The sequence below is a fragment of the Gambusia affinis genome, linkage group LG09 (genome assembly GCF_019740435.1).
Source record: "Gambusia affinis linkage group LG09, SWU_Gaff_1.0, whole genome shotgun sequence".
NCBI lineage: Eukaryota > Metazoa > Chordata > Actinopteri > Cyprinodontiformes > Poeciliidae > Gambusia > Gambusia affinis.
In genome coordinates, this window is record NC_057876.1 from 16,920,215 (window position 1) to 16,946,689 (window position 26,475).

The 26,475-nt window shown below is 37.0% G+C and overlaps 3 protein-coding genes across 6 annotated transcripts; all 3 read left to right on the forward strand.

The window, feature by feature from the left end:
• The first annotated feature begins 414 nt into the window (after nt 1-414).
• On the forward strand, nt 415-9,149 carry zgc:195212 (DUF4554 domain-containing protein). 3 transcript variants are annotated; one of them, XM_044126936.1, is made up of 14 exons: nt 415-483; nt 634-757; nt 1,799-1,852; nt 1,928-2,040; nt 2,179-2,262; nt 2,344-2,399; nt 2,757-2,831; nt 2,968-3,160; nt 5,019-5,142; nt 7,385-7,555; nt 7,660-7,781; nt 8,519-8,629; nt 8,711-8,809; nt 8,893-9,149. In XM_044126936.1, the coding sequence occupies exons 1-14, from the start codon at nt 463-465 to the stop codon at nt 8,902-8,904; spliced, it is 1,359 nt and encodes a 452-aa protein (XP_043982871.1). In that variant the 5' UTR covers nt 415-462; the 3' UTR covers nt 8,905-9,149. The 3 variants fall into 3 exon arrangements, with proteins under 3 accessions (XP_043982871.1, XP_043982872.1, XP_043982873.1); XM_044126937.1 differs by having other exon boundaries at nt 2,760-2,831; XM_044126938.1 differs by having other exon boundaries at nt 481-520; nt 8,893-9,148.
• Nucleotides 9,150-10,074: 925 nt separating this feature from the next.
• LOC122836943 (thiosulfate:glutathione sulfurtransferase-like) lies at nt 10,075-11,312 on the forward strand. The gene is made up of 4 exons (XM_044126939.1): nt 10,075-10,119; nt 10,748-10,864; nt 10,978-11,140; nt 11,236-11,312. The coding sequence occupies exons 1-4, from the start codon at nt 10,107-10,109 to the stop codon at nt 11,285-11,287; spliced, it is 345 nt and encodes a 114-aa protein (XP_043982874.1). The 5' UTR covers nt 10,075-10,106; the 3' UTR covers nt 11,288-11,312.
• A 6,240-nt stretch (nt 11,313-17,552) lies between these two features.
• Nucleotides 17,553-26,067, forward strand: pola2 (polymerase (DNA directed), alpha 2). Of its 2 annotated transcripts, none has more exons than XM_044126941.1 (18): nt 17,553-17,902; nt 18,483-18,607; nt 18,898-18,986; nt 20,671-20,728; nt 20,833-20,942; nt 21,143-21,342; nt 21,745-21,833; nt 22,911-23,063; nt 23,866-23,928; nt 24,010-24,061; nt 24,154-24,278; nt 24,393-24,431; nt 24,517-24,590; nt 24,706-24,814; nt 25,160-25,266; nt 25,358-25,414; nt 25,493-25,619; nt 25,716-26,067. In XM_044126941.1, the coding sequence occupies exons 1-18, from the start codon at nt 17,818-17,820 to the stop codon at nt 25,866-25,868; spliced, it is 1,815 nt and encodes a 604-aa protein (XP_043982876.1). In that variant the 5' UTR covers nt 17,553-17,817; the 3' UTR covers nt 25,869-26,067. The 2 variants fall into 2 exon arrangements, with proteins under 2 accessions (XP_043982876.1, XP_043982875.1); XM_044126940.1 differs by having other exon boundaries at nt 17,554-17,902; nt 24,706-24,820.
• Nucleotides 26,068-26,475: the final 408 nt, after the last annotated feature.

A 26,475-nucleotide genomic window follows, 5' to 3' on the forward strand; every position in this document is an offset into this window, starting at 1 on the left:
TATGGCAACCCAAATCTTTCCAAAAATTCTCAGCTGGATTTGGGCCTGGACTTTGACTGTACCATTCAAATGTATTCATATGCTTTGATCTACGTCAACATGGAACAACTCCATTGAACCAGTTTTCTGCATGTTAAGTCTAGTTCTTACTTTAACAAAGGTAATTCTACAGGCTGAATTACCACCACAGCCAGGCTGGCTGACTGCTTTGTCTGGTACCGGGACAGGATAATCTTAACTGGGCCCCCTGACCTCACAATTCTTTAAAACTAAGAAACATGTCCCACAGGCATGATTAAGCTTCTCCCTCTGTCTTCTCTTCCATCTTCCGTCCTCAGCTGCAGACTAATCGCGATGAATACTTCGCTTTCCTTTATTTCTGATCATTGAAGACAGGTGGTCCTACGCGCCTGCGCAGGTCTTTAGAGCTGAGCTGATTAAAATTCAACTTCTGAATTTATAATGTTAAGAGAAATACGGCAGGTAATTACTTGAATAAGTCGATTATAACTTAAACTGGGTGTGCGCTAATTGGATTTTTTTTTTCTACAAGTTTTTTTTAACACTTATAAATGGTTTATTATCGACGCTAATGTTAATGTTAGCATGACGTTAGCTTGTCAATCTGTTCAGGTGCTGAGGCTAATCCAGTTGATGGGAAAACAAAGGAAACAATCTAGTTTAAAGAATACTGGAGCACTTTTAGTGCTTTTGTGGACCGAAAAAGGCTCGTCCCATCAGATGTTAAACTGCACTGGTAAGATAGCTGTATTTTTTGACAATTTGCTGAATTTTGAAATATCGTCCTAATTCGTCTGGTTTAAATATCCATCGAAACTTTAGACTAAAAACTAATTTTAACTATTGAGAGTATTACTTTAAGTTTCTCTAAGTTAAGAACAGCAAGGGTGTAATCCTGGCATTTTATAATTGATTATATAAAGTATGTGGTAAAAATGGTCTGAATATTGAATTATTTTAGAAATTTGTTTTTAGCATTTTGCTACTTTGGATTAGTTATCTAGATAGGGAGGTTTGGGTTTCCAGACATTAATTCATATTTTTGTTGTCAAATTAAAGAAAAAATTACTTATTACAGTGATCTACTTCATATTTACAACCATTATTCATAAATTTCCACTTTTGAAATTTTATTTCTGCAAACCAATTGACAGAACTGTTGTTCTGACTGGGTTCTATGAAATACTTTTGTTTATTTATATTTTCAATACAAATTTCCCCCTAAATATTTTTTCCCTTAACTGTATACTTTAGTTTGTAAAATAATTAATAAAATAATTTAATAATGATACTGACATGAAAAAAGTGATTAGAAAAACAGTCTGAAAATGTTTTGGACTGTGTGTCATCTTTAAAACTGTATATGTTCTAGGTACCCCCTATTTCTTAAAATAAATGAATCAACAAGGTACAAATTAATACAAACTAATTTAAGTGTTAATTTAGATTTTAAAGGAAAGCTGATTCAAGTTTCTAAATAAAATTGTCTTTATGTCATGGCTGAAAGTTAACCTCATCATGGTTTTTCTGTAATAATCCAATAAAGCATAACTACGATCACTAAATCACATTCACTCAAAAATCCAGAAAATCTTTTATATTGGAGTCTGGAGCAGTTTGGATATTTTAAATAACAGACAATGTGGAGAAACTTGTGTTTGGTCTTTTTCAATTTTTTTTTTTAATACATTTCTTCTATTTTCAACATTAACTGTGCTACACATACTCCTTCACTCATCAGACCAAAACTCATTCTAATTGTCATTTTATTCTCTAGTTGCAACTGCTGGTTCCTGGTGTTTTGGAATTGCAATGCACACCCTTCAAGCTGGTATGTTAACACAACAACAAACACACTGAGTCACAGATTAAATTTACTTCATCTGTTTTGCATTGACGAGACCAGATCTGAAAAAGGTCCTGCTTCCCGGTGTGTGGCCTTGTCCTGAGCCTGATCCTGAGGAGCTGAGCGCCTTCACAGATCTCTACGGATCACTGAAGTTCCTGCTGAATTTTCAGGTAATTCAATTCATTAAATGTGATAAGTACTAATGTACTTAAAAATATTAACTTCTGAAGTAAGTTTGTTGTCAACTGGACATGTATTTATTTTTCTTGTTTACTTAATGCTTTAAAGATGTGATGTCGTTCTTCCAGGTGAAAAATCCAGGACATTACTCATCCAAATGGCAGGCTCATGTTAAAGCGTTTCTTCAGACTTTTGGTTTGACTAATGCTGGGGTATGAAACTCCTCCCTCTCTTTTAAATTATATCACGGGGAAGGAAAAAACATAAATAGATGTTTTTATATATTTATCCAGATAAGAATCCAACTAAAATTTAAAATCCATGGACAGAAATCACAACATGACTTTAGGTAAGACAACATCACAGACTGTAGTAGTTCTCTGTTTCATAACCTGAGTCTCAATGAAATATTACATATTCAGCTCAGTCCAGATAGTTTTATTTATACTGCACCAAATTACAACAAATATGATAAGGCACAAGATGAACAAATTCAAATAATATCCAGAAACACAAATTAATATAATCCAATCAATCCATATGGTGAAATAAAATGTAATTACACTCCACGTGTATTGCAATTATAATAAAAAGCACAAAAAAAATTTTTTTGATTGTAGCTTTTTTCATTCATTTATATTGTATTGTATGATCTTAAAGCTATTAAAATATATAAAGTTTAACTCCTGGTTTTGTTGTATCCCAGCAGCGCTTTCCTCATAAGTAAAGTTGCTCTTTCAGTCCAACCACCTCTGATCTTGGACGTCACTTGTTCTGCACAGTCAGTAACACTAGTTTATTGCTGTTTGTTGATACTTTTTTTTGTATTTCTGTGAAAATGTTTGAAAGTCCTGCTGCTCATGCAGGCACAGTGAGGTCACAGCTGTGTACAAACGGAGATTTTCTCTCCTTTTAAGACCATGGTGTGATCAGAGAGGATCGTGGTGTCAGAAAGGACATCCTGTTGTCGGAGAACGGTTTCCTCTCAGCATCCCACCCAAAGCCATGGACCAGGGCCTGTTTGGAGAGCTCAGTGTCCAGATTGTTACGCTGCTGAGCCCCTGTGTGCTGCAGTACCCCCATTTGCCTACGGAGCTATCTCGCATGCAAATATCCTTTTGTCTGGTGTAATCACATTCTGTTCTGATTTCTTTGTAAAGATGAGTGTCTGAATTGGTGCATGAAGAAAAACTCGCTTTGTATTCAGTCACGTGTCAAGGGCTTCAACTGTTCTGGTGCAGGATCATGAGTCGTCCAGGTTCTCTATTAATTAGCTGTGCTTATAGTTACATAATCTTACCCAAATATAACGGTGAAACATAAAGATGAGTTATTTTAGACTTGTTCTACCAACTATGGACACAAGGGATAACAAGATTGTGCTAGTCCTCTGCTTGTCCCTGTGTGCTAAAAGCTGTCCAGTTACAGCTTCAATGGGTTTTCAGTGTCATGACATCAGTTGGACAGGAAGATATTTCTTAAATTAGTCTATTTAATGGCAACCAGTAGTAGGAACTGTTGTGTTTCTCCAGCGATCTCTTCAGGGAATTTGTCTTATTTCAGAGAGTTGTTGCTGATGGCGTTGGGCTCCTGTAGCAGTCTGGATTACAGCAAATTTATTGAAGCATCTGACCAAACACAGTAGGTTTTGCTATGACAGTCAGCAGGTGGTAATTTACCCTTCTTTCTAAAATACAGTTATTGTAACAAAAAACATTTACCTTTTAATTTGAGGGTTTTATAGGTAAGGACACGATTAAAAATGATCTGGTGCGCCACATGGTTCAGTGGAAGAGCAGTCGTCCCCGGTTCGAATCTCGACCCAAAGCCATTTATTGCATGTCTTCCTCTTCTCTCCCTTCCCTTCTTCCTACCAGCTACCAGTGAATAAAGGCCATTAGAGCCACAAAATGTTGAATAAAGAAAAAGACAGAATTGTTGTCTTTACCAAACTCTAACTTGACAACTCGTCACACAACAGATTCCACACTGTCATTGTTTAGTAAACCAAAACTTGAATTAGAGCAGTGGGCTCTAATCCAAGACCTTATTTGTTCAGTGTTGCCTCAGTTCCTTTAGGGCTTGCAGCCACAGCAGGATTTGACTACAAATTCAACATTTGTAGATGTGGAAAGGGAATACCTAGTTTTTCACACAGAGATTTTTGGGTTTCTTTCTGTTTAATACTCAACAATAAAAGTGTTGTAATTTGGAGTGAACATTTCAGGACCTGTTTTTGACCAAATCGTGTTTATTCTGTTTTATTTTGTGAAACCCTAGAATTTAATGCAACTTTCTTTCTTTTTGTAAATGAAATGAAGTGCTTATAAAACTGAAGCTGGATAGAAAACAAAATAATAAAGCCAAGGTATTCTACTTTAGACGGGTTTGTGGTTTTGCTTCGCCTGCACATCTGTCGTATTCACTTTCAACTGAGACAGCAAACGACGAAGTGATGCGGTTTTAAATAGCTGAGAACATGTGTTTTTTTTGTAGATGCAGGAAACCTAGCACTCAATTTGCAAGAACAATGTAACTTGTGATAATTATAAAGTGTTTGCCTATCTAAGGAATAAAAATAAACTAAAAATTATTTCATCTCATCCACAAGCTTTTACTAAAAAGTTGCCTCAGGTCGTCGTTTTGGTAGTGAAACTAATTGGTTGTATCTGAAAGTCTTCTCCACCTTACTGTAGGTTTACCCTGTAAAAAGCTTAAAACCGTATATTACATAGACATCCTGACTTCATTGTGCTTAAATAATTATCTAACGTGTCTTGCAGCCCTTCCAGTTCTTCGATATTCATTCTGCCCACAGCGATATTGCAGCTATCAGTCTGTGCTTCGTTGTGCAGGCCTAAGTTTAGACATGCAGCGGTATGTTAAAAACTGGGTGTTTTTCTTTGTTTCCGAAGGGGATTTAGACGTCTGAATTGAATGAATCATCCTTGACTCGCCATGTTTTCAGGTTCTGGTTTTCAGCCCCAGTAACATCCCTGTTTCAGCTCCGTCTGGTTTCTTCCAAAGCCTTCCTGTTGCCTTGGACTACCAGCATCTGGGACTGGACAGAATGCACTGCCGCTCCTCCAAAGGTAAACAACCACCACAGCTGGGAGAACAGCATGTACCCACTGCCCAGATGCATTGTGGGTCTTTACCTAGAAGGGCTAGTTTTCCAATAAAAAAAATCTGGAAATAGTTTTGGGTGGTTGAACATTCAATCCCATCTAGTAAAGACTTTCGAAAACAATTAACGTGCAGATTTGTTTTTCTCTTCAGGGACTTGCAAATAAAACAACATGTTTAGCTGTGAGAAAATAAGAAAAAGCTGTAATTGATCCCAGAAGCAGATAATTAAAATCAAGTGAGAGAAAACAAACGTTGAAAGCAGCAGCAGAGAGAATAAACAATGTTTTCAAATCTTCTCCATGGAAGTGAAATGTGGGAAATAATCTTGGATCGATGAAAATGTTGTTTATTTTCATTAAATGTTTTTTGGAGCAAAAAGGTGTGTGAACGTCTTTGTAACTGATAATTTTTCTGTAGTAGTAAAACTGCAGTTTCCATAGAAGCTGGGATTAATTTCCCTAAACTATTTTAGTGCAACTTCAACATCACAATAAAAGTACCAAGTTGCTGATGTTTAGCAGTTTAGCAATGTTTACCATCTTACAGAGTCATTTGTTCAGTTTAGCGAGACCTAATAAAGGATGTTGAAAGCTTTATAAGGCTTTATAACACATCATCCCTTTGTTGGTTTCATATGCTGCATCCGGTAGTAAAAAATATAGTCGTATTAAACAAAAATTGAGGAAACTATGACTCATTGAAGTCCTCCTGCTCCCCATCTGGCTCATTCATTTTGATGTGCAAACTTCCTGTTGTTCTTATGGTCATATTTATCTAATTTGGGATAAAATTTTAACACGTTTATTACCTAGTAAGTAACAGTGAATTTGTGTGGGCTTTTCCTACAGCCGATTCTGACTGTAGGAAAAACCTTTGATGTATAAACCAGGCTACATTGTTTTGCTTTGTTTTACCAATATGTTTTATTTTTGTAAATTTGCCACTTTGGCAAATTGTCTCTTTCCTCCTTTGCCGTAGATTACGTTCATTGAAATGTAATTTTATTCTGTTATTTGATTCAAAAAAGGAAATTCATGTAGATTTACCTACTCAGTAACATATTTTTTATCTTTATCTATTTTTTTATGATAATGACATGCAGGTGATGGAAACCCAGAATTCAGTAGAAACGTTCCGTAGTGAGGAAGACTGCTGTCTAGACTTTTAGGAACAGACTCCTTCAAGAGGAGGGTAATCCAAAGAAGGTTATTTCTAGTTAACGTTTCTAGTGTAATAGCTTAAAAAAAACTGGAGATTGACTGTGCTCATACAAACACATTCCTAACAAATTAAGTGAAAAGACAAGATGTATTAGAAAAAATTGCAGCCACAACTAAAACAATTGTGAAACAAAGTGCATGCTAGAGTTTGTGAGAGTTTCAGAGATGGATAGTAGGTGAAGTCGCTGCTTAAAGAGCCGCCACACACAACATTGATTTACATGAAGGTACATCATTTCATTTGAACATCAGGGTCTGAATGTGGAGAAAGACAGAAGTAATATTTGCTGAATCCATTTTAGTGTTTTTAAAATCTCATTCATCTTGCTGTTTTGTCTTAATGAGACCACTTGATGGCGCTGCTGCACTACTCATGCAGTGGCATCAACTGACTGGGCAGTGAAGTAAAATAACGCAAATGAACAGGTGTAAATAAACTCAATGTCTGTAAGTACATTTTAGCAAACATTATTGTGTATTTTTAAAACATATTTTCCTTCCAGCAGAAAAGACTGTTTTAATAACGTCACTGTACTCAGTGGGGGAGTTAGAAACTACACAACAGCATATATCTGTACGTCATTAAAATGAGGTTTGTGAGGTTGTCACTGTTTCGCTGGTTGTCATTTCCTATCAGACTCAAACTGCGGCTTATTTACCAAGACGGGCCGATAATTGACTCCTTTCACACATTGTGACAGATCTGTCTCCGTCAGCTAAGCAGGCTCACATGTAACTGTAACTAATTTCCAAAGTTGTTACTGTGCAAATTAACTAGTGAATTATTCTCTCTTCATGACAAAAATAAGCTGATTACTCCTAAGTTTATATTTTTGTTGTTATTCTTTTTTTTTCTAAATGATGTAGAGCCAAAAGATGTAACTCTTCGCTCTATAAAATACATTCTGAGGCAATAAAACCAGGACAGTATTATTAGTTATTTTTTGTAAATATTCATTTCTGTATTGCTTTTTAAATGTTCCAGCGTCCCCTGATGATCCTGTGCACAGTGATGGTGTTGTATTCACCGTGGACCAGGAAAACTGGGACGATCCAAAGCAGGAACCCGGTCACCTCCCAGTTCAGCAGAGTCTCCTGCTCCTGCTCTTCTTACAGCATAGTGACCCCTTCACCTCTGGGCTCACAGATAAAATGGGTGAGAATTTATTACCATCATCATCATCATCATCATCATCGTAGCAGCAGATGTGAACATAAAACCCTGAGCTGAAAACATTCACCAGTTTCCCCCCTCCCCAGATTGTGAATTGTTGTTAGAGCTCCATCTAGAGGACATTCTGAGGAACAACAGGCAGGCCGTCACATCAGCTCTGCAGGCTGAACTGTTCAACACAACGAAGACTTTAAAAGAAAGAAAAAAGGCAAGAAAAATTTTTTTCTGTATTAAGTTCTCAACTTTATGTAAGGGGGAAAATAATTTGACTAATTAAGTCTTTTCTGGTATCAACCCCAAAAGCTTCAGTGTATTTTATGTCACAGATTACCTCAAAATAGTACATAAATGGGATGTGGAAGTCAAAATATATGTAGTTTTCATTTATTTATTTATTTGCAAATAAAATTCAAATAAAGTAGTGTGGCATACAAAACTATCTTTTGTCACAGGTCCAGCTCCAAAGCTTCTGGGGTTTGTCTTTAGCTGCTTTACATTTCTAGAGACTGAATTTTTTTGCTTTTTCAACTTTAAAATCTCTGAGTTTCAATCCTCAAGTTGTGCCATGTTTAAGGTCTTTATTAAGGGAAACTTCTAATCCAGTTTTTTTACATGTCTAACAGTTTTATTTTCCAGAATTTCCTATGATAGGAAGACAACTCAGAGTTGTCTTCCTATCAACTCTGAATTTGAAAGAAAAATATCCCCACAGCATGTTGCAGCCACCATCTTCTTTCACTGTGGATGTTATGTGCTCTGTGTGTTGCATGTAGACTAAAAACTTGCTTTTTAGTTTAATCATCTTTTTTACTTTTAAAAACTTTTCGAGTATTTTTTCTTGGTTAGTCACTTAAAAGCTCAATAAAGTACATTGAAGTTTTTGCTTTTAAAGTGACGAAATATAACGTGTGAATAAAATAAATATGTGTGTGTTTGTGTTGTAAGAAACGTGAGAAGCTGCAGTCGGCTGCTGAGGTGATCGTCAGCTCCACCATCAGCATAGTGAGCAGCAGCAGCAACATGGACTTCAGAAGTGCCTGCTTGAAACTCATGAAGGTGATTTCATTTTTTTATTTTAATACATGACGTTATTTTAAAATAAAAGGCTGAAAACGTTCATATCTATGTGTTCGTCAGGTTCATGACACTCATGAGTTATCAGCTTCCCTCAACGAGTCCCTGTGGAGGGTGTCGTCATGGAAACGGCTCCCTAAAGTCGGGTGCTATTCTGCTCAGGTGAGTGTGTTGTTTGATTTCTGCCCCAATCGGATTTAAATCTGCTTTTAGCTTCATTTAATAACACAATATTATTCCAACAGGTTGAAGATTGAGCTGCGAGTAACGAGGCCATCAGAGCTGAAATTTGACAAAGTTTTTTTTTTTTATTCTGGCCAGGAATTCATTTTTATTTTTATTTTTTTTGCTAAAGAGACATGTTTGTACTGCAAATATTTAGTGTTTCTAGTACTCTATGTGAAGTGTATATTTTACACTAAAGTATACGTGAATGTGACTTTTTTTTTTACTGCTTTGCAATATATTGAAATTTAAGATAGAGATCTAATTAATTGCAATCAAGTTTGGTTTAGACTTTTCTGTGATGGTGGTTGCTTTAATAAATGTATGCAAAACATTATCTGCAGTCGAGATTATTTTAGGTTGAAATAAAGTAGAAAATAAATATCAGCATACCTGCAGAAAGTAATTCAGCAGAGAAAGTATCTGTGACGGAACTGATCTGCATATTCCTGTAGTTCCTGACTTCCACCAGCTGGAGCTCTGGTTTTTTTGTTTATTTTTGTAGACAATAATTGTTGAAAATAATTATATTATAATATTGCACAATTACATAAGCTAAAACTTTAATTTCACTTCCTCCATATATATTAAGGAATAATCTAAAAATACATACCCTTTAAAAACCATTAGATACATGCAGTCTGTTTTGTTGACTTTACTTTTACATTTTTAAAGTGTGTGATTTCTTATCTGAACAAAAACATAGAAAACTTTGTCACAAATTGAAGGAGGTAGGGATTTAAATCCACTGATGAAATAATAAGAACTTGAGAACATCAGGGTCCAGACAGAGCTTCCCTCACTGTGATATAGTTTTTCTTTATTAATTATTGAACAAAGAAATCTTTTCAGTGAATCTTTAAATGTAAACATATTTGTTATAAATTATTATGTCAGTTTTTTTAATGCTTGATTTTCTTTCATTAAATATTCTCTGTCAATATCTAAAATGTTAGATGTTAAATGTAATCTTTTAATAGATTATTTATCTTTTTGACCGTTGATAGAGAACCTAATGATTTAGAGCCCATATTGTAATTGAAACACCTCTTCAACAGTGATGCTCTTACATAATTGTTGGCTCATTACCTGAGTCTTCAAGGTCAGACCCGACCCACTGAGCAAACCTGAGCTAATTATTTACCACCAAGCTGCATAAAAGCGGCGATGTTGAAGAGGAGAATTAAGCAGAGATTCCTGATTCATCTCTACAGCTTCACTCACACACACCAACATGACAAACCCAGGTGAGTGTTTTCCTCTGATGGTACAGTGAGTGTCCCATTTTCAAAATTAAACTGGGACACCCTATAGCATTCATTTAAAATATTTTAGTATTTTTTTACAAATTAGAATGCAAAGTAAATTCTATTTTTGTTTCAGTTTAGTATACTTTGGTGAATTGCAAATGTTAGTATGTCAAATATTACACAAAGACAGATAAATGTGGAGATAATGATTTATGACTAAATCTTTATGTATATTTCACCGTGACGCAGCAGAGTAAATAGGGTCAAGCTAATAGCTTCACAGATACATTTAAACATTTTTTATCTTCTATTCAGAGCTTTGCACAAACTGTAACATATCTGCTCACCTGTGCTTTTTGCATTTTGTTATGTGCACGTTTTGTAATAAATAATTTAGAAAGAAAAAATCATACTTGAAGTTTGACGGCAGGATTTTTTAAACCATGGATCTCCAGGCTTTAAATCTTTGCCAAAGGTTTTAACATTTGTCTCCAGTTTGAACAAATTTGAGCTCAGAATTTTGGCAAACACTACCTAAAAATTAAGTAAAGTTATAGAACCTGAAAAATTGATTCATGCAGATTTCTCTGGGTGTTTCTTAAAAAACGTCTTTTCATTTTTCTAGTCACGTACGAAGAACTGAAGGCTCTCTTGGCCAAAAGCAAAGATCTGATTCTGATTGATGTCCGTGAGACAGACGAGGTGAACAGAGGCTGCATCCCCAGGTCCATTCACATTGCCCGTAAGAACTAATTTATTATAATTTTATTAAATATCTGCATCTTTTTCACTAGATGATCTTTCTAGTGGTCTGTGTGATTGACCTGCCGGGTCTTTCTCCTCTGTTTTGATCAGTTGGCACTGTCGAAACTGCTTTCAAAATGAGCCCAGAGGATTTCCAGGCCACTTACGGGATTCCCAAACCTGCACTGGATGCGCCTGAGCTGGTGTTTTACTGTCGGTCAGGGAGGCGGTCAGCAGAGGCCATCAGCAAAGTCAGAGAACTCGGATATGTGAAGTACGTTAATAAGTTTTGTTGACAGTATTAAAGTTCCCCAAGTCGTTACTGAAGTCGTCTCCTCTTACCGTAAGTGTTTCTCTTCTTATTTTCAGAGCACGTAATTACAGCGGCTCTTACCTGGACTGGTGTGAGAGGGAGGCATAAAGATTCACTTTGGAGAAGAGCCTCACACTGTATTTATATAATTATATAAACTGTATAAACCTTCTATAAATTGATCACGTTGGTTCTTATAGAACTCGTCTCTGAATGTTACATGTGTGAATAAGTAACTTGCAAATAAAATAAAATTCTTTTTGGTCTTAAAAGTGTTTCTGTGTTGTTATGGACATCTCAGATCCAAAATTTCATAAGATATGAAAAGACAGGTAGCGTTGACAAGTGCAACATATTTACCTCATCCAGTTCACTAACGGGCAAAAACAGAGATAACCCTACTGCAGTAATACTTCCTAAACAATTTTCTAATTAGTCTGTTAATAAACAGTGTTATTAACAAGCTGCTTCACCATTTGTTCATTAGGAAACATCAACCATTTAAAAAGTTTTATTATTTTAAACAGTTTAAACCAAATGGGCGATCTGGAAAGTTTATCAAGAAGCTAAAATACATTTCTTTCAAAAGAATAAAAATCTGTGCCAAATATACACTGATAAAACATGAAGACTAATTGGTCTTTTTGCTGCCATTGAGGCATAAATCAGATTCAGACAAGTTTTGTCCAAAACTTTCCTGTAGTATTTATGGTTTGTGATGGAACAAGCAACATTCACAAGGATGGCAGGACTGTAGGCTTCCCATAAACACATGTCCTAGTACTGTGAAGCATAAGAAAATGACCTTTGTTGAAAGTTATATTGATGAATAATCATAGATTTAGTCACATGTAAAACTCGAGTGGGGACCTGCTCTTGACATGCCAGGCTTTGATAGTCTTGGAGATTGATCCGCGTTTCATTACCATAGAAGACACAATGATGCAATCATGATAACTGAGAGCAGATCACAAGGGGAAGCAACCAGGCGTGATCAAAGGGGAGACGAGTCGGGCGTGATCACCGCCATGAGCGGAGCAGGGAACAGAGCAGGAGGCGGTGGTTGTTGTACGCACAAGAGACTGCAGATCTCACTGTTATTGCCACGAAGCAACTTTGTACACATTGTGCTCAATATGTTTTAAATGTGTTAAAAGTGCATTCAATTAAAGCTTTGTACATTATTCAATGATAGTTCTGATTTTTGTTTTCAAATAAATCATATATATAAATATTTGCTGAGTTTACCATTTGAATGATAAATACCATAAAATATCAAGTAAAAAGCGAAAAGTTTCAGTATGTTTGGTATTTGACGTCATACATTTCCCCCATTTTTGCATTTTAAACAAAAAGTTCAACACAGACTCTCCAAAACACGTTTATTCACAATATTATTCAAAGCAAAACCTCCTCCTCCGATAACAGATCCCAATAGATTTAAAAAATAATCTTGTTGTCGTTTAGGAAGCCGGTGGTTTATAGCTTCAACCCTTATAGAAATTCACTTTTACATGAAAATTATTTACAACTGTAATGTTAGATTTGTGTAATAATTACACAAATGCCAACTCATCATTGCTGTTTTTTCTTACATAATTTAATGATAAGCTCAGCCTGTTAAATAACATCTTATCTTTTTTGCTGATAAGTTACAAAACTTCACCTGCCCTGAAATCCCATATTAAAGTCAGTTTGATGGGACAAAAAAAGTTTGTGTCAATTAATGTGCCAAAAACTGACAACGAAACCTGGATTTTGTTCAGCTTTCACGTAAAAAGTCACATTTTTTTCTCATGGGATGAGCAGACACCAGAGCAGAGATTTAGGTTAGATGTCATATTCTAGATTTGATTGTTACATAATATCAACAGATACGGTTATTTCACCTTTGTTCATTAACATGGGTTTTCTTTGTTTCTGTGTTTTGTAACACTTTAATATGCACTCATATAATTACTCTTCCATAAAGCCAGTTGATTAAAGTTTCTTGAGATACGTGCATAATTTTGCCCATAAAACTGTTGACTAAGGGAAACCTTCAAAAGTAAAGAAATAAACTTTAGCAACTACTGAAAATATCAGAGATTGTTTTTTACTAAGTCTTTTGTATGATAAGATAAACTTAGCCGACTACACCAAAATCCTTTGACCTGTCGATGATGCACAGAATAGATACTAATCATCATCTGCAAGCAGAGAGCCTGTTTTAATGTGGGTTTATCTAGACTAATATGTTACAAATTTGCTCGCAAACTAGATTTATTAGATTAATCTTTGCCCTTTTTATTTGCCTCGCCTTTGTTGAATAGATTTGATGAGGTGTTTGAAGCATCCCTCAGAGTTTTTTTCATCCATATTAACATGCAAGCATCACACAGTCCCTGCAGATTGGTCAGCTGCACAGCCATGATTTGAGTCTTAGGTCAAGGTTCTCTGTTTGATTGATGTCTGAGTACTGTGGAGGCCATTTCATGGAACCAGTTTGAGATTATTAGAGCCAAAAATGGACAGACATGGTCAGTAACCCTGCTAATGTAGGCTGTGCCATTTTAAAATTCACTAACATTTTGCGACCGCAGAGCGGTTGATGATCCAGAACATGTTTAAAGATACTTAAATCTCTTTTCTTCCCCATTGTTATCCCTGTTTGAACTTCAGCAAGTTGTCTTCATCCCATAGATGCCTAAAAACGTTGAATTGCTGCAGTGTGGTTGGCTGTTTTGTGTTTCCAAGCAACAAACAAATGATTGGTATATATGTTACGTAGCTGTTACCACCCTCCTCTTTAAAGAAGAAAAACATTTTCACACAGATTTGCACGTTTCTCTGACGTCTTAATGTTACGTCATTGACTTACCTGGAACAAGTTAAAATATCACAGGCGTACTGTCACAGGAGCTTTTAAGTGTGGTGCTTAAGCAATAACCCCCAAAGTGAATTTATTGTATCTGACCCTGAAGATAAAACAGGGACATGTCAAACTGATGGAAAAAGACTGAACCTGCAGTTTTATGGTCAAGCTTACATTTTCTTCATCTGCAGGTTGTCTATGAACAGTTGGTGCCTTTACATCTGGACCAGTTTATGTACAGAGAGCACACTGCAGAAAGGAGCTCCACTGTGATGTCTTAACCAGCAGGTTATTAATAAATAATCAATCACCTTGTCAGGATTTATAAACTCAGGACTCAGTATTGATCCTCTTTGCTAACTTCTGTTTCAGTTTTAAATGGCTTTTTGATTTATTTAAAATTATCGAAATAAATGCTAATCAATCAAAAATAGTAAAAAGAAAATAATAATAATAATAATAACATCTCTGTATTCTAAAACAAATAAGTGAATAATTTTTGTTTAGGCTTTTTACACACCTTTACTAAGGGAGCATATGTGGAACCTTTAAAAATGCGCCAGCAGATCAAGGTTAAAGTTTTTGTCGTATCTTTTATTTAACCACCAGGTCAAATTAAGATCAAGTTCTTATTTACAACTGTGTCATAAAAAACAACTGGTCCTGTCCTCCTTCTTTTGAGGTAAAGTGAAGGCAACATAATTTGAGATTGGGTGGGGAAAATAGGGAAGAATAATTATTCTTAAGTGTAATTATTACTTACCTTTGCCTTGCAAATCAGAACTAGACGCTTTAAAATTAAAAATATTCCAGTGCAGGGTTGTGTAAGATGTTAGTAACTTAATATCTTTGCATATGTCTATCTTTAATAGAAGCTGCCTCTGTGAAACCCATTTGCTGCTATTGTGGCCTAGTGAGTCCTGCTTAGGACACAAGAATCTTAAGTTTGCATTTCTAGATTATTTACCTCAGTAATAACTTAGTTCATCCACACCTTGGCTTTCGTTAGTGATGGATGAACTCGTGCAACCAAAGTTTTCAAAACTTGGGAACTTCCTTCAACGTTTTAGAAGATCTTTGGATATTCCATCAGTTGAATTACTAAATGTAACAATCACATAGGCCAGTTTTCTGCCTGATTGGTTTCGTTCTAAGAGCTTAGACAGGTTGTCTCTCAGAGGGGTTTTTTGTGCCTTGAGTTTAATTAAACGGCTAATTTGAGTTTATTGTCTCTGTGGCATGACATGTATTGCAGCTCCAGTAACATTCCTGTGCCAGATCCGCCCTGTTTCTCCCATTTCCTCCCAGCCAACAGCTGGGATTGGTAAGCACAACCTCTGCTGGGAAAACGAGATGCTTTGGAGGTCTTTACCTACAAGGTCTGGTTTTCCAATAAATATCTGAAAACGGGGCTTAAATAGTTTGGACGTCCTCAATGTTTATGTCCATCTTGTAAAGATTCTTTTGTGAGATAATTAAAAACAAAACTTTATTCTCTTGGCTGGAGAGAAATTCGTATAGAAGCCACATGTTTATCTGTGAGAGAAGCTCTATCTGCCTGTAGATGCAGCAAAATAACTTGCTTTGCTCTTTGCAGAAGGAGATAAATAAAATCAAGAGTAAAACCAAACTATTTGGTGAAAGGTGAGAAAAACAAAATCATTAAAGTGACAGTAGTGAAAAGAATAGACTGTTCCATACGCTTTTAGCTGTACTTAAAATCTACCTGAATCGAGAGGATTGTTTTCACAAACATTTCAGAGGGAAAAATTTGTGTAAGTTTCCAGTTAAGCCCAAAACTATTCACTCCCCCGGCAGATTTAGTTTTGAAATAATTTTAGTCAACCAAGAAACTTGCTTCTGTTAGGAAATGAGAGAGTCGTCTTTCAAAGGATAACAAAACTATGCAAAGGGAGTGTAAACCAATAAACAGCTTATATGTTTATTTTAATTTTTTTCCAAGTCAGTTATATTAAGGTTTTTCAGGTCATTCTATGGTCATTAATTTTGTTGCAGTGTATTCTGTAGTTTTCTACATGCAGTCATTTAGAAGGACACTAAAGAAAAAATCTTGGCTCACCTTAACATGAAAAAAATAATAATTTTTACAACTTCTGGCTGCACTGGAATCTAATCAGCCTACTGATTGTATTTATGACAGCTGATTAGTGAAAAAAGCTGAAGGCATACTTAAACCTCATGTTTATCCTTCCCAGATAATAAGACCTGCACATGAAGAGCGATACGGCTCAAAGCAGATAATGAGTTGCATCACATAGTGACGACAAAGCATTTTAATCTGATCAGCCCAAAACTGATAAGTGATTATGTGACATCTCAGTAAATTTTTTGCCTAGTTCATCATTTATTGTTTTGGCTTCATGTTGAGATTTTGTGCACAACTGTATTATGGTGTAAACTATGGTGAAAAATAAAAAAAGATGTTTAGGAATGGAAGGGTTTAGCTTTGAATGCCTGCTTAATTTTAACAACCTACAATTTTTTGAATAAATATTAGCTTGTTATTATAATTTATATTTATTATGAATACTTTATTTTAATTCAAGATACCAATAAATAGATAAATAGCCAATAAAAAAAAGGAAATCCAACTTACCTTTGCCATAACAAACCTCTGATCAGTTTCAGAGGCTTTGTTAGAGCACCACCTAGAGGATTTTCACAATTATCTCCTTTCTGTTACCGTACCACATAAAATACAAATAAAATACACTGATCTCTGTGATTGTAAGATATTTAGAAAGAACAATGAATGGTTTTAGAAAGCATCAAATCAGTTCTAACATTTAAAGACAAAAAATTGACTATCATATTTTTTTGTGAGCTGTAGCTTCTCAGAGACAGGAGCTGATCTGCTCAGGTTAGTGAATGTTTTCCTTTCCAAAGTTGTATCGGTTTTTTCCAACGGTTACAATTTTGTTTCAGCAGTTGAAACAACTTGGAATTAAAAATTTCATTAGAGCAGAAATAATTTGGGACTGAATTTGATCTGTGAATAGATGATTGGATTAGATTGGAATTAACTGGATCAATCTAAATTTGGTCACCTTAGAGTTTGTTTATACTTTTGTATCATTAAAACTTTTAATGAAGCTATCCTTATACCGGGTTTAATTAAAAGAACAGAACAACTGTATTATCTGTCCCAAAAACTATTGGCAGAAATTTTTCTTTGACAAGGGCTCCATCTACAGACATTTTCACAAATTACTCAAACCCCTTAATAAATACAAATAGAAAGCACATTACACCGCGTGTAAGGTTAAAACAAACAAACTTTATTTTTTTATTTTATTTTAGTTTTACTTTGGAAAATTTGAAGAACCTGCTTAAATCTTTCCAATGGTTTATCCTTAACAACCTAAACAAAAAACTTTTTTTTTCTTTTTTTTTATCCTTACTTAGAGTCTAAAGAAGTCTTATAGTGAGGAAAGGTGGAAAAATGTAATAAATTAAACCAACGGTAACAGTGGACTTTTATTTTAGTAGCTCAACAGTTTTCGCCAGTTTGCTGTGACGTAACTTCCGGCCGCCAACACCGACTGGCTTTTTTTCGCGGTAAAATGAAATTGGCTGGTTTGTTATGTTGATGAGATCGATTCAGAACGTAAAGTTGAGTTTATCAGGTGTTTTCACATTAATCGCGGCGCTGATTTTGGTATGAAGCGGGCGGAAAGCTAACATTTAGCCGTTAACGGACCGTCGCAACATTTGGATCAACTGAAGCCAGAACTCAAGCTCTATTTGATTAAACACAAAAACAATGGCGCTTGTAACCACGGACAACTTAAAGGCAGAGCTGGAAACCTTCGAGATTACCTGCAAAGATGACTCTGTCCTCGACAAGAGTGAGTGTTTTACCTTCTTTTGTTCTTTATTAAGTCACATTTGTTCTCTGTGCGCCTACTTATGTCTCTTATGCTAATTTTAAAGATCTATAGGAGTGCATTATTGCGTGTCTGTACTTACTTAAGTTTTTCACATTTGGCAGCGTTACATCCATAAACCTCCCTGTTTTCATTTTAGATGCAGGCTTGATATTGGTCCTGATACTAGCTTTCCTGTTCCTCCTGATAAAATCATCCCTCAGCATGATTCTGCCATTGTCATGTTTCTACATAGGAATAGTGTTGGTTTTCAGCTGCTTGTGACAACAGTGATCAAAAATGTCTTTCTTTTTGCCAATTCTTCCACGAAGGCCAGACTGAATCTGGATTTAATCTGAGATTAAATTACTCACTATTTAATTACTAATTATTATAAATCCTTAAACATACATTTGCCCCAAACTTATGTGTTAGTTTGCCACATAAAATGAAAACCAAAAAAAAAAAAAATGCTCTGGAGTTTGTGCTTGTGATTTGAAGGGTGATAGATACTTTTCTTAAGATACAACTTTTGGACCGTTTCATTGTTTCTGTCCCGCAGTGGTTGAACTCTGCATCTGCAACAGGATAGACACAGAGCAGATGCTGTTTGAGTGGCTTGCCTACAGCACCACAAAGGATGGACTAGAACTCACCCTGAACAACCTGGAGCACTTTGAGCATGAGGTAACACAACATTTATGTTGAGTGGACTGCATTTATATTCAGTTTCTCCATTCATACTGGCCACTCAAATGGCTTCCACACTAGGATCCAATCAGTTTCATTCACCAAGTTATCTTAAAGCTTTGGATTCAATTCAGTTGGTGATGCTGTGGGCCTCTGATTAAAACCTTTTGCTTGTGAAGATAGGTTGATTAGCTTCATGTGTGAACTTGGTTGTGTTTGGATTTGTTGGCGATATCTTGTGGTAGCACATGGTGTTTCTGCAACTTTTAATCTACTTTTCTTCTCAGTTTTTGAACAAGAAGAGTAAATCCAAACCGAGCTCCTGGAAAGACGAGAGTTATAACCGAACCAGAGACATTCATTCGTTGGAGGAACTGTATCCTCTAAGGCAGGGGTGGGCAATTAATTACTCAAACCCTTAATAAATCTGAAATAGAAAGCACATTACACCGCGTGTAATGGTTAAAACAAACAAATTTAATCTTGACTCATTATTCATTTTCATTTATTTTTGTAATAAAATATTTAAATCATATTCTTTTGTTAAGAAGAATATTCAGTAAATATTAATAAAAATTAATTTGTGGTTTGGCTGAAGTGAGGAAAGGTGGAATTAACAAATGTAATAGTTTAAAAAAACCAACGGTATCACATGTGAATTTATTTTTTAACTTTTAATCTCTCCACAATTGAAATGGTGTGTGTTATATTAATCAACTGATCAACTGCATATATGAGCAATAAATGGTTTTAAGTGTTGGAAAAAGCCTGACGAACCTGCAGTGCTGCAACTTGAAGGACTAACACAAAAGTACCTCCAATCAGATGCAAATGAATGGGAAAACAAGTACCACAAAGTACTTTAAATACAGCAGAAACTTAAAGAGGTACACACACAAAACTAATATCACTTTAGGTAACATTAAAATAACTCATTACAAAATGTAATTACAAAATGAAACTGTAATGACTTGAAAACTTGTAAGAACCAAAACTGAAATACTACAAGGAATAGACAGCTTCAAGTATCTTTGTCCTGGATTCTCTTTAATAAACCAACTTTTTTTCCTGTGAGATTTGGACACCCATCTGTTGTCACGCCCACCAGTTTGTCCCAGTTCAGACCCAAGCTTTCCAGACACGCATTTACCTCTACTAAGAGCTCACTCCCTGTTGTCCCTTTCATTGACCGCATGCCTGCCAGCTCCTCCGTGATGCTAAATTCTGCATTGATCCCGCGCGAAGAGGAGCAGCTGGGCAGTGTCCTGTATGTCACAGCTCTCATCTACTCAAAATCATTCACGCTTGTCTTCAGTTGCACCAGGTTCGCGATGTCCTCAAGCCTTCTCGTTACGTTTGGGGAGAGGGAGATGTTCTCAAAGCGTCTTTATTCTCAGGACATATTAGCTGTACTCTCCGTCAGAGAAAGGTTTGCTCTTCCTACCAATCTTGTGGGATATGACAAAACTTGCCTTGACTGCAGCTCCTCTAGATGCCAGGCGTTTTGTAAAAAGTGTTTGTTGAGCTTGCAACTTGGCTACGAGTACAGACGACTCAGTGACGTGCTCTTTCTCTGAAAAGTTCTTGAATCTCTTCTATGTTTGGTCACGTAGTGACGGTGGATATTATATTCCTTTAACACAGCCTCCTGCGCACCACAAACTAAACACACGGCCTTGCCTTTGACTTCAATAAAGAAATATTTCGCTGGGATTCAATTCATTCTGTGGGCCGATTAAAACCTTTTGCTTGGGGATCGTGTATGATGCTAGCATCACCTGTTGCTGTGCGTTAGCATTGTACGTTTGCATTGTTGGCGTCAAGCCCTTTCAAAATAAAAGACAGCTGGTGTTTCTGCAACTTTTAATCTACTTTTCTTTTGTTTTTGACAAGAAGAGTACGGGCTCCTGGAAATGAACGAGCCATATCTAACCCGCAGACATTCATTGGAGGAACTCTGCTCTAAGGCGATCTCTCAATAAGGAAAAACTGTGATTCATAATGTTTTTGTAAAGACCAACTGGGTGCAACTGCAGACCTTGACAAACCTTTTTCCCCAGAATAAAAGCTGAAGAAGAGGAGGAGGATCTTTTAGACTCTTACTCCACTCCTGGGAAGGTAAGCGGTCACTGCTTTGCTGTTGAGTCCTGCTCATCTGAGTTCAGGTTTAAAATAAAACGTCGAGATGAATTTGCTCAATTCTGTTGGTTTATGTCATACAGAGCTCTCAGAAACGAGTGCTCTCCACTCCAGAGCATCCTCAGTCCAAACGGACCACCGCTCTGCTGACCAGTCCGGGTCTGCTGCTGTCTCCAGCTAACTTTTCCCCCAGGTATTAATCTGCAACACCTCTAGACTTTATTTAGAGATGTTATTTCATTATTTATACTTTTTCAAAGACTTGCAAAGTGCATCTTTACTCTCTGATTTAAAAAAAAAAAACTTTACTTATGAAACGCCGTGAGGTAATGTCACTAAGAAATCTTTTAAATAGTATTGTTTAACAACAAGTATCTGTCTTTTCCTCCAAAGTGTGACGCCTTCACAGAAGTACAGCCAGCGAAGCGGTAAGGGGGAGGTGGTGGTTTCGTTTGGAGCCGTGCAGGGCGCGCGCTGGACGGGCCGGAAAGACCCGGGCGCAGGCGTCCAGGTGAATCTTCTGGAGCAGCCCGAAGAATCCCTCCGCAGCGGCTACAAATACATGTTCCAAAGGCTGCGGGATGTTCGAAATGGTACTCAGCAGTTCCACAATAATTTTTTATTTTTTTTTTCTGATGTCATTTTTTTCACAAAATGCCTTACTGGTTCTCGGAGTCTTTTTTTTTTTAATTCTCTTCTCAGGCTCCTGTTAAAGCAATCTACCACTCTTATAGGTCCAATCAAAAACAATTACAGGACATTATTTATCTAATAAATATAATCTAGTTGTCAGGGAATGTCAAATTCAAAATCAACCTGCTTTTCAGTGCTGTACCATTGGCTTTTTATGCCATATTGATACCAGGTTCACTTCAAAAGTCTTGCTCTTCATTGTTTCTAATTATAAATTGATTTAATATGTTATAATCTGTATCGTTCAGTCACACAAACATCAACTTTTTTCCCTTTATGCCTGTTTTTTTTTTTTCCTCCAGTTTTGTCAGAAAAGATTGAAGAGATGGGAGAAAAGCTGAGGTCTCACTTCAGCATCGAAGAGTTTTCAGCCGTCTCACTGCCTGCTCAGGTTTAAAACAAAGCTTTTTATTGCTTTTAAATCAACCAACAAAACTTCATCTATAGAGCATTTTCATACAGTAAGCTGCAAACAAAGTGCCACAGAAGTTCAAAACGTAAAGACAGATGAAATTTAAGATGTAAATAATTGTACAAAAGCTGCTCAAATTCAAATAAAAATAACTACAGACATAAGAGATGGTGTGCATGATGTAATAAATCCAAATATCTGTGTAAAGGATTTAGGCCACCTCTGATTTCTTTGTCTTCTTACAGAGCTGCCAGACTCTCTCATTATGGGATGTATTGATCAATAGTTTACTTTTTTATATATGAATACAATATTTAAGTAGGTCCTGGAACTAAATTCCAGAAATGAAGCAACTTTGTGACAAGAAACAGTCCGTTAGATTTACCTTAAAAATGTCCACTCAGTCAATCTCCTCTATTGCTCCTTCATGCACTTAGGAGGCATCTTAGGAATCTTTTCACTCTCTATAAAGGAGGCAGATATGAGGTCAGTCTGAGCCTCTCATTTCTTTCAGAGTTAAATTGTTCTGTAAACATCAGACAAAGACAGAAGTCCTCATTGGCTGTTTACATCACCAGAAACTGATGTTTTCTGCAGAGTGCCGGACGCATCAGTTCAGATGCAGGATTATCCTCGAATCCCAGCAAGTCTCAGATTGTATGCACAAGTTTATATCCATGTGAAATAATAATTAATTAGGGATTTTTTGTCTTCATTTATTACATCTGAAGATTAGTAAGCTTGATTACATAACCTAAATATTGTCAGATTTAAGCAGAAAATATACATTTGCTTTATTGGACAACTTTTATCTTCTGAATTAGTTGTAAAATTATTCTGAATGTCTAGTAGAGACGTTTACTTGTATGTGTTTTATCTTTGAAGCACATACTATGTCAGGCTATTTTTGTCCTCGTTTTAAACTGTGAAGGACTAAACTCCTTCACTGGCGCTTTATGAGTTGCAGCCTAACATGATCTGCTTCAAAGCCCTTTATTTGTATAAATGATGATAATGATGACTGTCTGCTTCGTTGTTTCTGCTCGTCTCCTCCAGGACAGCATAACCGTGTTGGGTCAGATTTGCTGCGACGGTAACGGCAAACTGAATGCCCAGTCGGTTCTGCTGGAGGCGGGACCAGAGCACGGCGGCCAGCTGGTGCCCGTCGACCTGTCTGAGCTCAAACAGTTTTCTCTGTTTCCTGGCCAGGTGAGCCGAACATGAAGCAGCCCTTAAAGCTGAAGTGCAGATGCTGTGAGCGGTGGTTTCTCCTTTGCCTCTGCGCTGAGGTCAGTGTGCAGCAGGTTATATGGCCACCCAGAGAAGTGGAGCATGCCAAGGAGGTGGGCTGGAGGCGAACCCACCATCTGACCGAGAACTCCAACAGTCAAACAGCAATTCTTATTATTATTATTATTATTATTATTATTATTATTATTCATGAACATAAAATGCCCTGGCATCAATCAGACTGGAAAAATCTGAGATTTTATTAAAATTTTTTCCAAGTCTAGAGAAGTTTAGAAAGACAAAATGGAGTGAAAATATCTATTTATATTCCTGGAGTTTATTTTCATCCATCTTTCTATCCAGCCATCCTTCCATGTGTAAATGTTTTTCTCCAGCCATCTATGTGTCTGGTGCACCCAAAATCAGTCCCTCCATCCAACATCCATGCACCATCCATGTGTTTTCCTTAATCCATCCATCTCTATATCTGTTTGTTGATCGTCTCTCCCTTTCTCCATTTATCTGTGTCTGGTTGTCCATCTATCCAACCATCATTCATCCATCTAATAAACTCTTTTGTCCCGTAGTTCATCCATTCACTCATCTGTCCTTCTAGCCACCCGTTTTTTTGTTGTTGTTTTTTTCCTTTCATTTCTTTTGTTTGCTGATATTCTGAGTTGGTGATGCATAAAGAAAGTGTTGGACTCAGACAGATCAGCTGATTACACTTCAGAAATAAAAGCCACTCCGTCCTGGTCCCACCTCTCTCTCTTTCTCTCAGGTGGTGCTGATGGAGGGAATGAACACAACAGGAAGAAAGCTTGTGGCCTCCAAGCTTTATGAGGTCAGGCGCTCATTTTGCTCTTTCCTCTGTTTATTGTTGTGAGCCATTTGAGCGTCCTGCATTAACTCTGTGCTTGTTTAGGGAGTTCCTCTTCCTTTTTACTCCACCAGTGCAAAGATGGAGACCAATGAAGGTAATTAGTTTTCAGTAGAAACTCATAAATTCCTGTTTATTCATTATCTGTGAGAAAAAGCGGTTTTCCTCTCTACTCCTCATCTCGCTCAGTGGTGGAGCCGTTAAACATTCTTGTGGCCTGTGGTCCATACACGCCCTCTGATAGCCTGACCTTTGACCCTCTGATAGACCTGATCAATGTCATTGTCAGGGATCGTCCTGATGTCTGCCTGCTGGTAAGCCTGTCAGATGCTGACTCATCAGTGTGAAGGAAAAGCTTCTTAGTGTGTTTTATGCAGTCTGGGTGTTTGGTGAGCAGCATGTCCTTTTATTCTTCTTCTCTTCTCTAGTTTGGTCCTTTTGTGGATTCCAAACATGAACAGATTGAGGTACGATTCATTTACACTCCGTGATTAAAGCCAGTTAGACGTTTTTAGAGCAGCATAGTTTGATGTTCATCTGTTTGTCTCACAGAAAGCCAAGGTGACTGAGACGTTTGAGACAATTTTCTACCGCTGTATCGACAGCATTGTAGATGGAACCAGAAGGTGCGTTACGATTCTACTGTTCATGTCCTCAGTGAACGTTTGAAACAAAAACACGTTCTGCATAACTCAGTGCTGAGCCCAAATCTGGAATGTTCTTATTTTTTCTTCTGTGAAGTGTCGGCTGTCACCTGGTGTTTGTCCCGGCCCAGAGAGACATCCACCACGAATTCATCTACCCACAGCCTCCCTTCATCCTGCCGAACCTCATCAAAGACCAGGCCCAGGCCCAGGTCGTTCTCTCATACACACACACACACACACACACACACACACACACACACTCACAGAATAGATGGTCTGATCCTGGTAGACTCAACACATGCAGCAAGTGTCAATCAATTCCTCCTGAAAGCTGTGATGCTGTAAATTCACTCATCATTTGCTAAATTTTCACAGGTCAATTCCAACTTTTCCCCAAATCTGACCAATCACCTTAATGTTTTCTACTTTATGTAGTTTCTTTCTGACTAAATCATCTAAAATGAATCAGTTTAAACAAGCAGGTGAACTGAGACTCTCCTCTCTGCTCCCGTTCTGACGGTTCTCCGATGTTTAACGTATTTGTGCAGCGGGTCACCCTGGCTCCTGACCCCTGCACCCTGCTGATCGACGGAGTGACTTTTGGCCTGACGTCTTCCGACATCCTGTTCCACATGGGAGCAGAGGAGATCAGCTGGTGAGGAAACATTCACAGATGACAGAAACCTTTCTCCAATTTCCGCTCCCTGTCATCTCAGTGTAATAACTGTAGCCATGCGGTGTTGCAGCGGCACTAGTTCGGACCGATTCTCCCGCATCCTAAACCACATGCTGACTCAGAGGAGGTACATGTCATCCAGGTCTTCCTTTTTATTTTTCCTTTTATCACGTCGAGAAGCACTAATGTCCGTCTCTTCCTGCAGTTACTACCCCCTGTACCCACCCGCCGAGGAGGTGAACATGGATTACGAGAAGTTCCAGATTCACGGTCAGATGTTGGTCACACCAGATATTCTCGTTGTTCCCTCTGAGCTGCGTTACTTCGTGAAGGTAGAAACATTTCAGAATTGTTTCAAAAACTGGACCAAATGTCCACTTGACCATGTTTTTAATAATTTAACCCCCCTTTCCTCCTCACACCATCAGGATGTGGCGGGTTGTGTGTGCGTGAATCCTGGACGGCTCACCAAAGGCCAAGTGGGAGGAACGTACGGCAGGCTGCTCATCCAACGCAGCGCCGCACCCGAAGACGGCAAGCGAGAGAGCCCATGTTTAACCGCTCAGGTTGTGAAAATATGATATAATAAAGATTCAAATTGCCAAGAACATGTAAAATGAGCTGAGTTATCTGCAAGTTTTCAGTTTTTCTTACCAGGATTTTAAAAAGCATTTGTTTCCTGGTGAAATCCTAATGGTCTACTTTTATATTCCAAAAATGTCTAAAGGGCTGTTTTCAGAAATGCAGCAGAAATAAATTATTAAACTCATTTGTACAGTTTTTGTTCTGTCCTGACTGTTTCTTTCAAGCTTTATCTCAACAATCATCTCTGCCATGTGTAATGATTTAACAAAACTTTTCTTTGGATCATTTATGATTTTGTTTTTTTATTGTTTTCTATTGGTGGTTGAAATTAATTTATCTTAATTAGGGCTGAATTAAGATATGCAGTGACTTGAGTATCTCAATTAAAATTCCTCAAGGAAAATTCATCGAAGCTTCGTTAAATTGTCTCAGAACCGAGTCGTGATGAGAGACTCGATTACTAAAATATTGTTTTATAACAGCCCCAATCCTAATAAAGTTCTACTTTAATGAAAAGCAGATTTCAAATAAATCAGCATTTTTACAAACATTGCCATAAAACATTTTTATTTATCCATCAAAATTGGCTTTATTGGTGAGATG